This window comes from Diabrotica undecimpunctata, chromosome 5 (assembly GCF_040954645.1).
Source record: "Diabrotica undecimpunctata isolate CICGRU chromosome 5, icDiaUnde3, whole genome shotgun sequence".
Taxonomy (NCBI): domain Eukaryota; kingdom Metazoa; phylum Arthropoda; class Insecta; order Coleoptera; family Chrysomelidae; genus Diabrotica; species Diabrotica undecimpunctata.
Genome location: NC_092807.1, coordinates 50,220,676 through 50,233,675, shown reverse-complemented (window position 1 = coordinate 50,233,675; position 13,000 = coordinate 50,220,676). Strand labels below are relative to the sequence as shown.

The 13,000-nt window shown below is 31.2% G+C and overlaps 1 protein-coding gene across 2 annotated transcripts in view; it reads left to right on the top strand.

The window, feature by feature from the left end:
- Positions 1–13,000, top strand: part of Ephrin (ephrin) — a 259,839-nt gene that overhangs the window by 211,403 nt on the left and 35,436 nt on the right. For both annotated transcript variants that reach the window (XM_072531945.1, XM_072531943.1), the window contains exon 2: positions 733–1,136. In XM_072531945.1, coding sequence (XP_072388046.1) covers positions 909–1,136 — 228 coding nt within the window. In that variant the 5' untranslated portion in view covers positions 733–908. The remainder of the gene's footprint in view (positions 1–732; positions 1,137–13,000) is intronic.

The following is a 13,000-nucleotide window of genomic DNA, read 5'->3' as shown; positions in this document are numbered from 1 at the left end:
TTTACGATTTCAGGCGGGATTTTAGCAACCGTATTCTCGCCAACAGTTTGGACGGTGTACAGGTTGTCCCAAATTGGTATGTTTTGCAGGGTGTAGCGAAAACTGGAAGATATACTTAGAAAAAAATAGTTAAAATGTCATGATTTCTTTTTTCGTTAAAGTAACGATTGCCTAATCAAACATTAGCGAAATATAGGGCGATTATTACAAAATGTCGAAAACACCAGGGTTATAAATCTTCTTTATTAAGAAAAGTTTTTAAAAATTATGATAGATTTTAATAAAATGTGTTTTCTAGTAATTAAGTAATTCAGTATGTAAAAATTATTGAGAATAAAGTAAAATAGACAATTCGTTAAAACGTAGTACAATCTCAGAATCTCACATAAAATTGACTAAAGATTGTATTAGTTTGAATTTTTTTGTTCGTCATGATCACAAAATTGTGTAGTAGAATGATAGATACTGATATTACTGAGTGAATAAAAATATGATTGCATTTTCACTAATAATAGTTCAATAAATTTTTATTTTTTGCGTGAATGTTGAAAAAAGATATTTTGCTTCGGCTTTGCACTTTGTTATACTCTAAATACCTTGAGATCTGTGTTTTTCTCCTTTTTAATATTATGTTTAAGTAATTTCAGCAAATCCGTTAAATATGCTTTGTTAATTATTATGAAAATAATTGGCTCATTGATACAAGAAGTAATATTTTCTTTTTATTTTCAGATAACCTACAGTTCATTTAGTCATGTAAACAGTGTCCATGTCGCTAAGGAGTATCATCAACAGGGTGACGCGGTGGCAACACTAACGACGGCGACCTCATCAGTTAGACGACCACCTTCGGTGGCGGCGTCTACGTCATTTGTGACACCCTCACCATCCTCGGCTGAGGAGGCAGTATGACGACCACGGCGTGGCAACACTGTCAACCCGGCCGGCTGCTCTTGCACGCCGTCATTTTTCTCGCCTTCACTTGTCATTGGTTTGCATTGGCAACGATGCCGGGTGCCAGCAATGCCAAGTTTTATACCATTTATTGGAATTCGTCGAACCCCATTTTTCGCATCGACAATACCGACAATATCATCGATGTTAATAGAAATAACGTTAAATTTGAATATGATCAGGTAAGTAACTTATCATCGAGCTGTACATAAAAAGCATTTAGTCGCGTAGTCAAACTATATTTTTTTTGTCTTTGTATTTGGACAAATATTCTTAAATTATTTTTTTTTAATATAAAGGTACGTACATACAACCATACATAATTTATAGGTGTTGGGATACTTTTAGATTTTTAATATCGTAAGTATCTCTTACGAAATTGTTCCTTACGATCTTTATTCTCAAATATATCTGTTATAAGATTGATCCTCTTCACTAGCTCTATCATGCACAAATGTTTACTTATGTATTCCGTAAAGTTTGTTTAGGTATGTATTCATGTCTTTCTTACCCTTAGCATGTCGATCCAAGATAGTTATGTTCTCCCTATTTTTTCTGGATTTCACATTCCTTTAGTCTTCTTTTTTGTTTCCGATCTTACATAATATATTTCGTGTAGTTACTAATTGCCTAATTATCACCTTTCTTTTCATATTTCTTAATGTATGGTTATAAGACGTATAAGGTAATCAGATGATTTCCTATGCTTCATTCAGAACGCGTTCGATGGTGTCACACATCCAGAATTAATAAAGCTGCTATAAAGTAGAATGATAGACCAGAATTATTTAGTCATTAAGTCTTAAATCAAACAGCATCCGTAAAAGTGAACTTTTACCCAAAAGAGCCTTGAGATAAATTTAGAACACAGATAAAATGAAAATAATATGGTTATAAAATAATAATCATTTTAGTATAAAAATAGCATTCCGCAACTAGCGACCCAGACAGGTGACAGATCGAGACAAGCAACATACGAAAGACGTGCATCTATACTTCAGTATACCAGATGTAGAAAAAGGGCGTGTAACGGCTTTGAAACTGTTCTTTAAAAGTCTACTGGAAGAAGAAAATGACGAACTATTTCTCGTATTACATATTTCGAATGAAAAAACAGAGGTGTATAATTCTATATTTAAAACAAGGAGCGAAGAAGGATTTTGTATTTTCTAGGACAACATTCTTGCAGGTTCTTAGCCACTATACCATTAGCAATTCGTTTTCCTTACCATTAAATTTTATTTTGGAGGTTATTATTTTTAATAACAAACTAGGTACTAAGGGCTAAAGCAGATATGTCGCGCAGCGACCTACTTCACTGCTGCTCTTGAAGGAGACTGACTAAACACAGATAGGCGACAGTCGTTTGTCGCTTGTCTCTGTCTCAGGCTGCAGAACGACCTTAATATAATAGCATTAAGAACAGACATGAAGAGACTACAACCGGTCTCGCCTACCTGTCACCTGTCTGGCTCTCTGTCTCTTGTTGCGGAATGGTACCCTAAATGTGTACCCCTAAACGGTAATAATATTCGTTCAGATATCTCGGAAACTAGGTAACGGAAGACTTTGACCTAGACACAGAAATACGTAACAGAGTTGAACAGGCAAGAGCAACGTTTATGAATTTGAGAACTCTGCTTATAAACAAAAATCTTAATTTAACGGTACGGTATCTTTTTGTGAAGTGCTACATTTACTTAGTGCTGATGTATGGCGTACAGACTTGAACAATAATAGCTAACGTCATGAATCGTTTTGAGACTGTCGAAATGTCGGTGTTCAGGAGAATCCTTAAGGGATCATATAACCAACGCCGAATAGGGAGAGAAACAAACTGCCTGGGTCACATATCTAAGAATTCCAAGTACCAATTTTTAAAATTGGTTATGGAGGGGAAGATTGAATGAAAAAGAGCAGGAACAAATACTCGTGGCTAAAGAATAAAAATTAATGGAAAAACCTCGACAAAATCCAAACGAGTATGCCGGAATTGACGCCAACATTTAGTAAATATATATATATATATATATATATATATATATATATATATATATATATATATATATATATATAATATATATATATATATATATATATATATATATATATATATATATATATATATATATATATAATAGGCGAGTCTTCTACAGCTAGCGCTGTTTCTCACATCCTAATTTCCAGCGTTTTTTGTCGAAGCAATCTTCAGTTTTTAAATCTCTGGCGGTCATTTGACATCTCTCCTTCACCGTCTTGGTCTACCTCGTTTTCTTCTAGTAGGTGGAGTCCATCTTTTTTAGCCATCTATTTTTAGCCGAGTTTCAGTTAATTTTGTAGTTCCCATTTTAATTTGTAGGTATTCTCGTTTTTCTCCTGCAACTAAGTACTTGGTTTTCTGTATATTAATTGTAAGGCCCCACTTGGTGTACTGCTCTTCCAGTTTTCTAAGCATCTAGTCTATATCATTCTCGTCTTCAGCTAGAATGGCTTGATCGTTGGCGAAGTCATCTCTTTTCAATTTTATTTTTTATTATTTTTCCATAAAATCTTGAGAGTCTTTAGCCCCCTGTAGTTTGAACAATTCTTTCTATCAACTGTTTTGTAGATGTTGTTAATATGTGCTTTTGTCCACTCCCGTGATATAAGGTGAAAACATACACTAGTATTTCCCGTAATACTTGTGAGGTGTGTTTTAGTAATTCGTTTTGTATACCTTGTCTGTATGGTTTTCAATTTTTAGATTTCGAATTGAAACTTTGACTTTCTATATTATTATTTCTGTTATTTCATCGTTTTCGTCGTATTTCACTTCATTTGTTGTTGTAGTGGTATTCGTGAAATGTGGTCTTGTTTCAGTCAGAAGTTGTAATGTTCGAACCAAGATCTTTCTTCTATTAAATCTCTTATTTTTTGTTTGTTATCAGGTTTTTTACAGTTTAAGTGCTTCTCTTGATCGGGTTGACCCTATATATTTGTTAAGCTCTTCGCATTTACTTTCCCAGGAAACATTTTTTTACTTTAGTTATTAGATTTTTTATTTTTCTGTTTGATCCTACGTATGTTCGTCTATCATATGGGTCATTTTTTGCAGCCACTTTTGATATGCTTGTTTCTTGTTGTATATTGCATTAGCGATGCGATTTGTCCACCACAATGGAGTATCCATTTTGTTCCTGTAGATCATACCGAGCGCTTCATAAGCTGCTTCATTGATTTTATTTATTGTCTCGGTAGGTATTCTGGGCTTAGGAATAGATCAAGTTTGTTCATTTTTGGCTAAGCCGTAAGTTATAAAAAATTATGTTGAGTCGTTTTGCAGTGCATCAATATTGTATTTGGGTGGATGTATTTCCAGTGGTTTTGATTGTGCTGGTTGGTTGTAATTTGGGTGTGGTTCGCGGCCGATACTGTAGGCAACATTTTGATCTTACAATATAGTGGACAGTTCCGCACTTCGGTCGTCTTAACACTCTTACGTCCTACTTGAATGTGTGTTTCTTGTTTTGTGATATTGAACATAATCTATAATTGACTTGGAGTTTCTCTTTGGTTGGACACAAGTATATTTATGTATGTTTTTTGTTAGTATAATCCGTTTAGGATTTTCAGAGAGTGCTGTTCGCAGAATTGAATTAACTGTTCCTTATTTTCATTTATTTTGCATCCCCGTATTTACCTACCACTTTTACCTAGTAAATAAATGAGGTACTTTAAGAAAAATAATGTATGTATGTGGTTTTTAGAAGATCTTGGGATCTTTGTCGCCGTCATTTTAAAGATATTCTTAGCTATGATTATCTGCTTTTAATTACAAACTTTATTTGTCTATCTTCCTATGTATTAAATATTTACAATTTTTCCGTTGTGATCTTGTTTTTGCAAATCCAAATATAATTAATATCTCAACATTTACGCACTTTCTCCTCTAATATTTTTTGTATTGAGAAAATTTTGTTTATTCTTACGATATAGTGCATTTATCGTAAAATCACATAATAATTTAAATTTGTCTCTCTGTTGCCATTTATTAGGTTGTTCTATTATTGTGACCGTCTTTTATAAGAAATATTTTAACTAATTTAATCAAAATTGTTGTATACGTCAGTTTAAAATATTTTACCATTTGTGAATATTTGTCCTAGTTTGAGAGGTTCTCATAATTTAAAACAATAATATAGTAGTAAATTATAAGACATATCATAAACATGGCAAGTAGGTAGTAATTTTCTCGTTTACTGTATTGTTACAACACGAAAATTATCAAGTGTAAGACCAACTATAACAGCAAACTATGAGAATATTTGCAGTTGTATCGTAACTATATGTATTGTTAAAATATTGTAACTTGTTACAATATTTTATATATTTATACATATATATATATATATATATATATATATATATATATATATATATATATGTATATATATATATATATATATATATATATATATATATATATATATATATATATATATATATATGGAAAGGAGTACGACCGTCTAAATTTAAATACACAATGTGAGTGAGATTAAAATCTCACTGTAGATGAGGATATCGGTCAATGAGAAAAAAGACATGAAAAAACATGATATTTCAATCTTTTAATAGAAAACGTTTCGTGCAGTATTTCTGCACTTCTTCAGTTCTAATGATTGTAAAGTCGTATAAAGATGTCAAACAATGTCAAATGCATAGGTTTAGGTGTTAGAAAATACATTTAATAACTACAATAAAATTACAGTAAAAAACACATTCATAGTTTTTTTTTTAATATTATACAAACTTTAAAAAGCCACAAAAATGTCACAGTATGTTAACAAGAAAACAATATAATATAATACAATACTTCTATTCTATCGCTGATGTACAATTTATCGAAACATGAAGCCAGGAGAAAAAGTAACTTGTTTTAATTAGAGTTTAGTAAACAATTTTAAAAAATAAAAAAATTTTATAAAAAAGGCATAGAAAGTTAACTTTATTGTTGGAGACACCAAAGCAATAAAAAAAGCAACTTTTTTGACAGAAAGGGCTCAACTATTACGAAGAGAAAAACAAAAAATAATATGACTTTCTATCTATGGAAACCAGACTTTGTGCGAAAAGTCAACTAGATAACAAAAATACTCTTTTAAGCAGGACAGAATAGAAAAGTCAATTTTTTTATATAAATCTGATTAAAAAGGAAGGTTGGAAATATAAGGTACCGATGACCATTGACCACGAAATTGTGTTGGGGAACCATGAGGTTCCTTTTGGAAAAGATTTTACATCGGATGCGAAGTGTGAAAATTGCTGAAGTTCTCGTTGAAAAAAATCGAGAAAATCGAGAATGGATTTCCATTCTGTACATTTTCAAAATCAAAAGAATGGCTATTTTCCAGAGAATGCATGGCTAAAGATGTTGTGATTTATTTGTTGATTTGTACACTATGTTTGTGTGCAACGACTCTTCTAAGCAGATATTGGTGTGTTTGCCCAATATGTTGAATTGCAGTCTTTACAATTTATTTTATACATGTCATCCGACTGATGATCTTTATTAACATTGGGTTTAAATGCTGAAAAATATTTTCTGGATCTTTTTGACGATTTATATCAAACATTAATATCATATTTTGTCAACATTTTCGACATTTGTTCAGAGAATCCATTATTGTATGGTAGGGATATGTAATGTTTGTTTGATTTGGTGACATTATTACTATTATTCCTAGGTATGGTTTGGGTTTTTTTTGACTTGGTATTAGAATTAGATTAATTTCTGTAAATGCAACTTTTTTTTTAATTAGATGGTTGTAAAATTCTGGTGGATAATTATAATTTTTTTCTAAGATATCTGAACTTTTTTGAGATTTTCGGAATGGTATTTAGGGCTAGATAGCTTAATTGCTCTGTCAGTTGAGACTGAATAGAACACTTTCTTTATGGGTTATAGGTGCGTTGATATTAACTATTGGTTGTTGCTGCAGCAACAACCCCTATTGGGAATCTTACGTTGCCATGCAGGATGAAGTTAACTTCAAGCATCAGCGAGAAGCGCTACTACCTGACTTAACAATGGCAAGTGAGACCTTGCCGAAACGTCGTCAAAATAATGGTTTTCATCGAAACCAAAATTTTTCAACGCGGAGTCAAACCCGGAAAACTACAGAAAGCATATATATATATATATATATATATATATATATATATATATATATATATATATATATATATATACAAATATATTCAATATGTGAATTGCAAAGGTTTGGTCGGTCAATTATTGGCAAATGAAAGACGTCAACTACTTCATTGATTTATTATAATACGTTTCGCTTTTATTTTTTTTTAAGCGTGCTCAGTTCTCTACAAAAAGTAACGATCTTAGAATATAAGTAAAAACCGAACAGGGTTCATACTTACATAACAATTTGTAGATTTTATGATGTTATGAAAACTCTACGATAACTTATCATTACAAATTAACAAACTAAACGAAAAAAAAACAAAAAACACAAGAAAAACTGTATGCGAGCACTATTGTTCATTTATTTAACTTTTTTGATTTTTTTATTTTGACAGATGGCCTCATTTTTATGTTTTGTTAAAGCTCTTTCAAGGGTCAAACCATACTAGTATATTTTCAGTTGTTTGCTGTCCGTTGTATCACATTATCACAAATATCACAATTCTTTAGTGCACTTACTAGTCGTTGAGATTATTTATAAAAGCATTGATACTCAACATTAATATCACACATATAAAATATAAAATAGTGGACAAAATACATTCTAAAATTTTTAAAATTTAGGTAAATATAGTAAAACTTAGTTCATGGCATCTTTTACTTGTGTTTTAACTCTGACACATAGAGAACAGAAAGTAAAAACTCTATGATTAAAAAGTAATTAGGTGTATTTAATATTATATTTCTTTTTAAGAAATACTAGAAACCCATCTTGGGTGATTTTACTTTTTAATTTTTAAACCTGTCTTACTGATATGCAACATGTTACGCATACAAGTGTAATTTATGTACAGGTAAATATTTATTTTATTTTGGATGTTTTTCCAGTAAGTAACAATTTCTGAATTTAATTCCGAGGATTCCTCTATTTTTGGCAAAGGAAAAGAACCATTCAAAACGTGTTTTTTTGGAAATGTGTTCCATAAAATCTAGTACATCTTGCATCAATAAAAAGTCTGACATAGCACTGAGCAAAATTTATTGTTACTTACTGGAAAAACATCCAAAAGAAAATAAATTTTTACCTGTACATAAATTGCACTTGTATGCATAACATGTTGCATACCATTAAGACAGGTTTAAAAAGTAAAATCGCCCAAGATAGGCCTCTAGTATTTCTTAAAAAGAAATATAATATTAAGTACACCTAATTACTTTTTAATCATAGGGTTTTAACTTTCTGTTCTCTATGTGTCAGAGTTAAAACATACCAGTAAAAGATGCCATAAACTAAGTTTTACTATCTTTACCTAAATTTTAAAAATTTTAGAATGTATTTTGTCCATTATTTTATATGTGTGTTATTAATGTTGAGTGTCAATGCTTTTATAAATAATCTAACTAGTAAGTTGCACTGAAGAATTGTGATATTTTATAAATATTTACATATTTTTCTTATTACAATGTCTTGAAAAAGGAATAAAACCATTCCGAAAGCTAGACAAAAAGTCAAAAGAGTGTTTTATTAAGATCTCGGCCAATTTTCTGACTGCAACCCTAATAAACTGTGTTGTTTATATATATATATATATATATATATATATATATATATATATATATATATATATATATATATATATGTACCCCGGAGGTAAAGGTCACTATGTCAATTTTCTTACTTTTTCAGGAGAGCAATTTTAATATTTTTTAAATTTGTAATCAGTAAATACTCAAATGTTTGTTATATTTAACCAAGAATAATATACTATAATTGTTGTGTGCATAATCGTTTTTCCTTCCATGAAGTGTTATATACCTGAAGTTTACCGTTCATTATATATATATTTTTTTTAAACGTGTAGTTGGACATAATTTTGTTTACCTCTAACGACTTTTTTAAATAATGTGACATTGCATGTTAAAGTCTCTACGAAATAAACATGAAAAAACACAATATATTATAGCCTATACTATTATTTTATTAGAGACAAATATTATAATGTTATAATAATTAAGTAAAATTAGTCTCAAAATTGTTAAAGAGGCTCCATATCATCTTCATCTTCTTGGTTTGTGGTTACATGTGTTAAATTTTGATAAAACGCATGACAAACCTACGGAACAAAAGACAATAGCGCAATTAAGTCATTGTACTTTTGTAGACTTGATTTAATTGGGCTGGAAAGGTTACTTGCAGTCTTCGATACCTCATGAAATCTACTTCATACATATTTTGATTATTGAAATCAGTCTTATAAAAGAGTTTTCCAATGTGTTCTTGTTGGACTTGTAGGAAAACATATGTTGACAGTAAAACAGGCTCTTTGTTACCATTCCTTTTTCTACTTACAAAAGGAGGATGACAGTTATAGGTGACAGTTTTTAAGCGAACAACGTTTTGAAGTTTTTGAAATCTGCAAGTTCCATATTGTTTACTGTTTATTTACCAGATGTTTGCCTAACTAGCTGTTGCCAGTATAATGGTGTTAAATGGGCCAAATTGAAGAGTTTCTTTCTTTTTCTTTCGATTAAAGCATGAACACTGTCTGCTTCCATATGTTGTGCCCTTTCAGTAAAATCTTTTGAGTGATCGTCATTATTTGGGGATACGTATGCGGTATCCAAAAATAGCAGATTATAATACTTAGATATATTTTTATTTTGTCCATAGCATAAAGGACATCATCCTTTATCGGTCCAAATAATGATGTCCTCTACTTGACTACCTGGAATTGTATTGTCAGCCTATTTCAAAATTGATGAGGCAATTTCATTTGCACCACGGCCCCTTTTGATTCGTCCCACATCATACATTGTACAGAAGAATCACTGACATCATATAATGCAATATTTAATGTCAAAAGCTTTCTTATGTAGAACATAATACAATTTTTTGTTAGTGGTGAAGGCAAACATTTTTGCAAATCACCAGTTAGTAGGTACTTTGTGTTTTGGTGACTCTTTAGCTATTATAAAGTCCGATTGTTTTAAGTTATACAGAGTTTTAGATTCAATTAGGTGAGCATCGGGATCAGCTTGTACACTGGTTAGTTCATCTGCAGTAAGATTTTTTTCAATTGAGCGGCGAGTGTACTATCGCAAGTGTCTATTTCGGGTGGTTTAAACGACAACTTGAAGTATTTAATAATATCTGCGTACAACCATTTTTTCGCTCTTAGTTTTGGATCCACATGTCTTTCATTGCATTCATTAATGTACAGTTAATACAAGTTTATTGCAAGTTCTGTGCCCAGATAATTTCTCTTGCTCCTTTCTCTGGAATAATGACTCTCGGACTTTGGGGAATTGATATGTTGGTGTATACTATTTATGGTTTCGGTAGGAGTTTTATTGATTGGCGTGTCTCTACCCCTTTGATCAGCTTTTATTAAACCTCCTGGCTCAATTTTTTAAACATATTCACTACTACTAAATTAGATGTACAAAGTGTGTTTAAAAACATAACCTTGCACACCTTCAATCGCTGATTGTTCACTGTAAAATTGTAGTGTAGTGTATTATTTTTAGATTTGGTAGAGTTTTGATCTTTTTTTCTTGATCGAAGAGTGGGTTGCATGTCGACACATGAAAAGATAAATTGCTTTTTACCATCTGAAAAGTTTGTCTCAGTCCAGTATGAGTTAAAGATTTTTTGTCTTTCGTATTCTGGCAATCTTCCAGAGTATTTAATGGTAACTTCATTATGTTCATTGGAATTGCCTGCATCACTATTTAGGGATTAATCGTGCTTAAGAAGATTGTTTGTTATTGCCCCACTAGTCGTAGAAGTAGTAATAGCTTTCTCTTTTTCCTTTGTTTTCGCTTGTTTACCTATACGTCTCACATCATTGTCGTCTGATTATGAGCTATAGGTTTTATCAATATCCGCATCATCTCCAAACAAATTATCATCTTCGTCCAGATCCATCCGTCAAAAGAATATACAATACTAAATATTTGAGGTTAGCAAAATGCTAAATCAGTGTTATTAAACAATAGCTTACCTGTAGGTGTTGTTTCATTAGGAATAGTATACGACAGTAATTGTAGTATTCTTTTTCCACGAGAGTTCGGATCCATTTTGCAAATATTAAACAACGGATGAATTGTACAACTTTTAACAATCTAACACTATTTTTCGCACAATTTCGAACTAAATAAAATGGTTACAATTATTTTAGTTCATGAAAATTTCTCTAGGTACCAGGGTACATGCCGGGTACCGGATGGTAAATAGCAGTGCACACATTTAGTAGAGGTAAACAACACAAAGTCCACATGGTGTTGTTTACCTCTGACTGGAAGTGGACTTGGTCTTTATTAAAAAGTCGGTAACTTGCTGTAAAATTGTCTCTGGACATAGTATGGTGTACCTCTGTGTAGAGCCAGAAATTTTGTATTCAAAAGTGCAATAATCCCAATTTTGATAAAAATGGACATAGTGCCCTTTACTTCCGGGGTACAGATATATATATATATATATATATATATATATATATATATATATATATATATATATATATTATACTTTCCAATTTTGATTCAATGGTTTTTATTGAAATGCAGAAAAACTACATTGCTTTAGCTTTTAAATGTAAAAATAACGATTAGCGCCCTAGAAGTGCATAACATGTAAAAACTGTAAATGAATTTAAAATGTTTGGATGCATTTTTCTCTTGAAATCCAAAATGTGTTTCATTAAAAAGTTTTTTTTAATGGATTTACGTATTATGCGATACATGATATATGTACATTTTTGATCATCATCTCATATTTTTGTGTTTGTATTCGTAAAACCATATGAATATATTTGGCTTAAAAGGTATTTGTGATTTCGAAATTAACTGGCGCGGCGCCGGCGTCTCGGATTAAAATCACATTTTAAGTGAAGCGATTTTTTATCAATAATTATATCTTTCAATTATGTTTCTATTAAAATATTCAGATACAAAAATTTTCAGAGCAATAGTTGTTAATATTATGCTGAAAATGAAGTATTAATTTCAACTGCATTCATTTGAAGGGGTATATGTATACCAAGAAATTTAGATATACCAAGTACTTCTATACTACTTTTAATCCACTTTTGTATAACCTATGTTCTTCTTCTTCTAAGAGCCTCCTTAATTTAGTTTTCCAATTACTATGACATATTTTCTTTGTCATGAGCGTTATGATTTAAGTCGTTTCCCGTTGTTCGTCTTCAATCCTTTATATTATGCAGCCATTATATTTTTGGTCTTCCTAAAATCCTTTTTCCCTCTATTACCTTCTAGTATTATTTGAACTTATTCAAACTCCCCATGGAAGATTAGATTGCTTTTCGAATTTGAATTATGTTAGCTAAATCCGTTGCTAATAATGACTATATCGTATCGTTCCAGTTCCAATTCGTTTAATCTTTTGTCATCAAGGTAACATGCGTACAATCTTTTTAAACCTCTAGGTATTTCTCCGTCATTAGCGTTAAGTATATAATTGCCCTCCTGGTATCTACTCCCCTTAGACAATGAAAAAAAAGCGGTTCCTCTTTCTGAAAACGTATTCTTCTTCTTAGAGTGCCGTCTCCCTACAGAGGTTGGCAATCATAATGGCTATTTTTATTTTTGAACTTGCTGCTCTAAACAAATCAATCGATCTGCATTGATATCAATCACGTAGATTCTTCAACTATGAGTTCTGCCTTTGGCCAACCGATCTTCTTCCTTGAATCTTTCCCTGTATTATGAGTCTCAAAATTTCATATTTTGGTCCCATCACGTGGCCTAGGTATTCCAGTTTTCTAGTTTGTATAGTGGTGATTAGTTCAATTTCTTTACTAACCCTCTCCAGTACTTCTATATTTGTACGAGTAATTCTATCAGTCC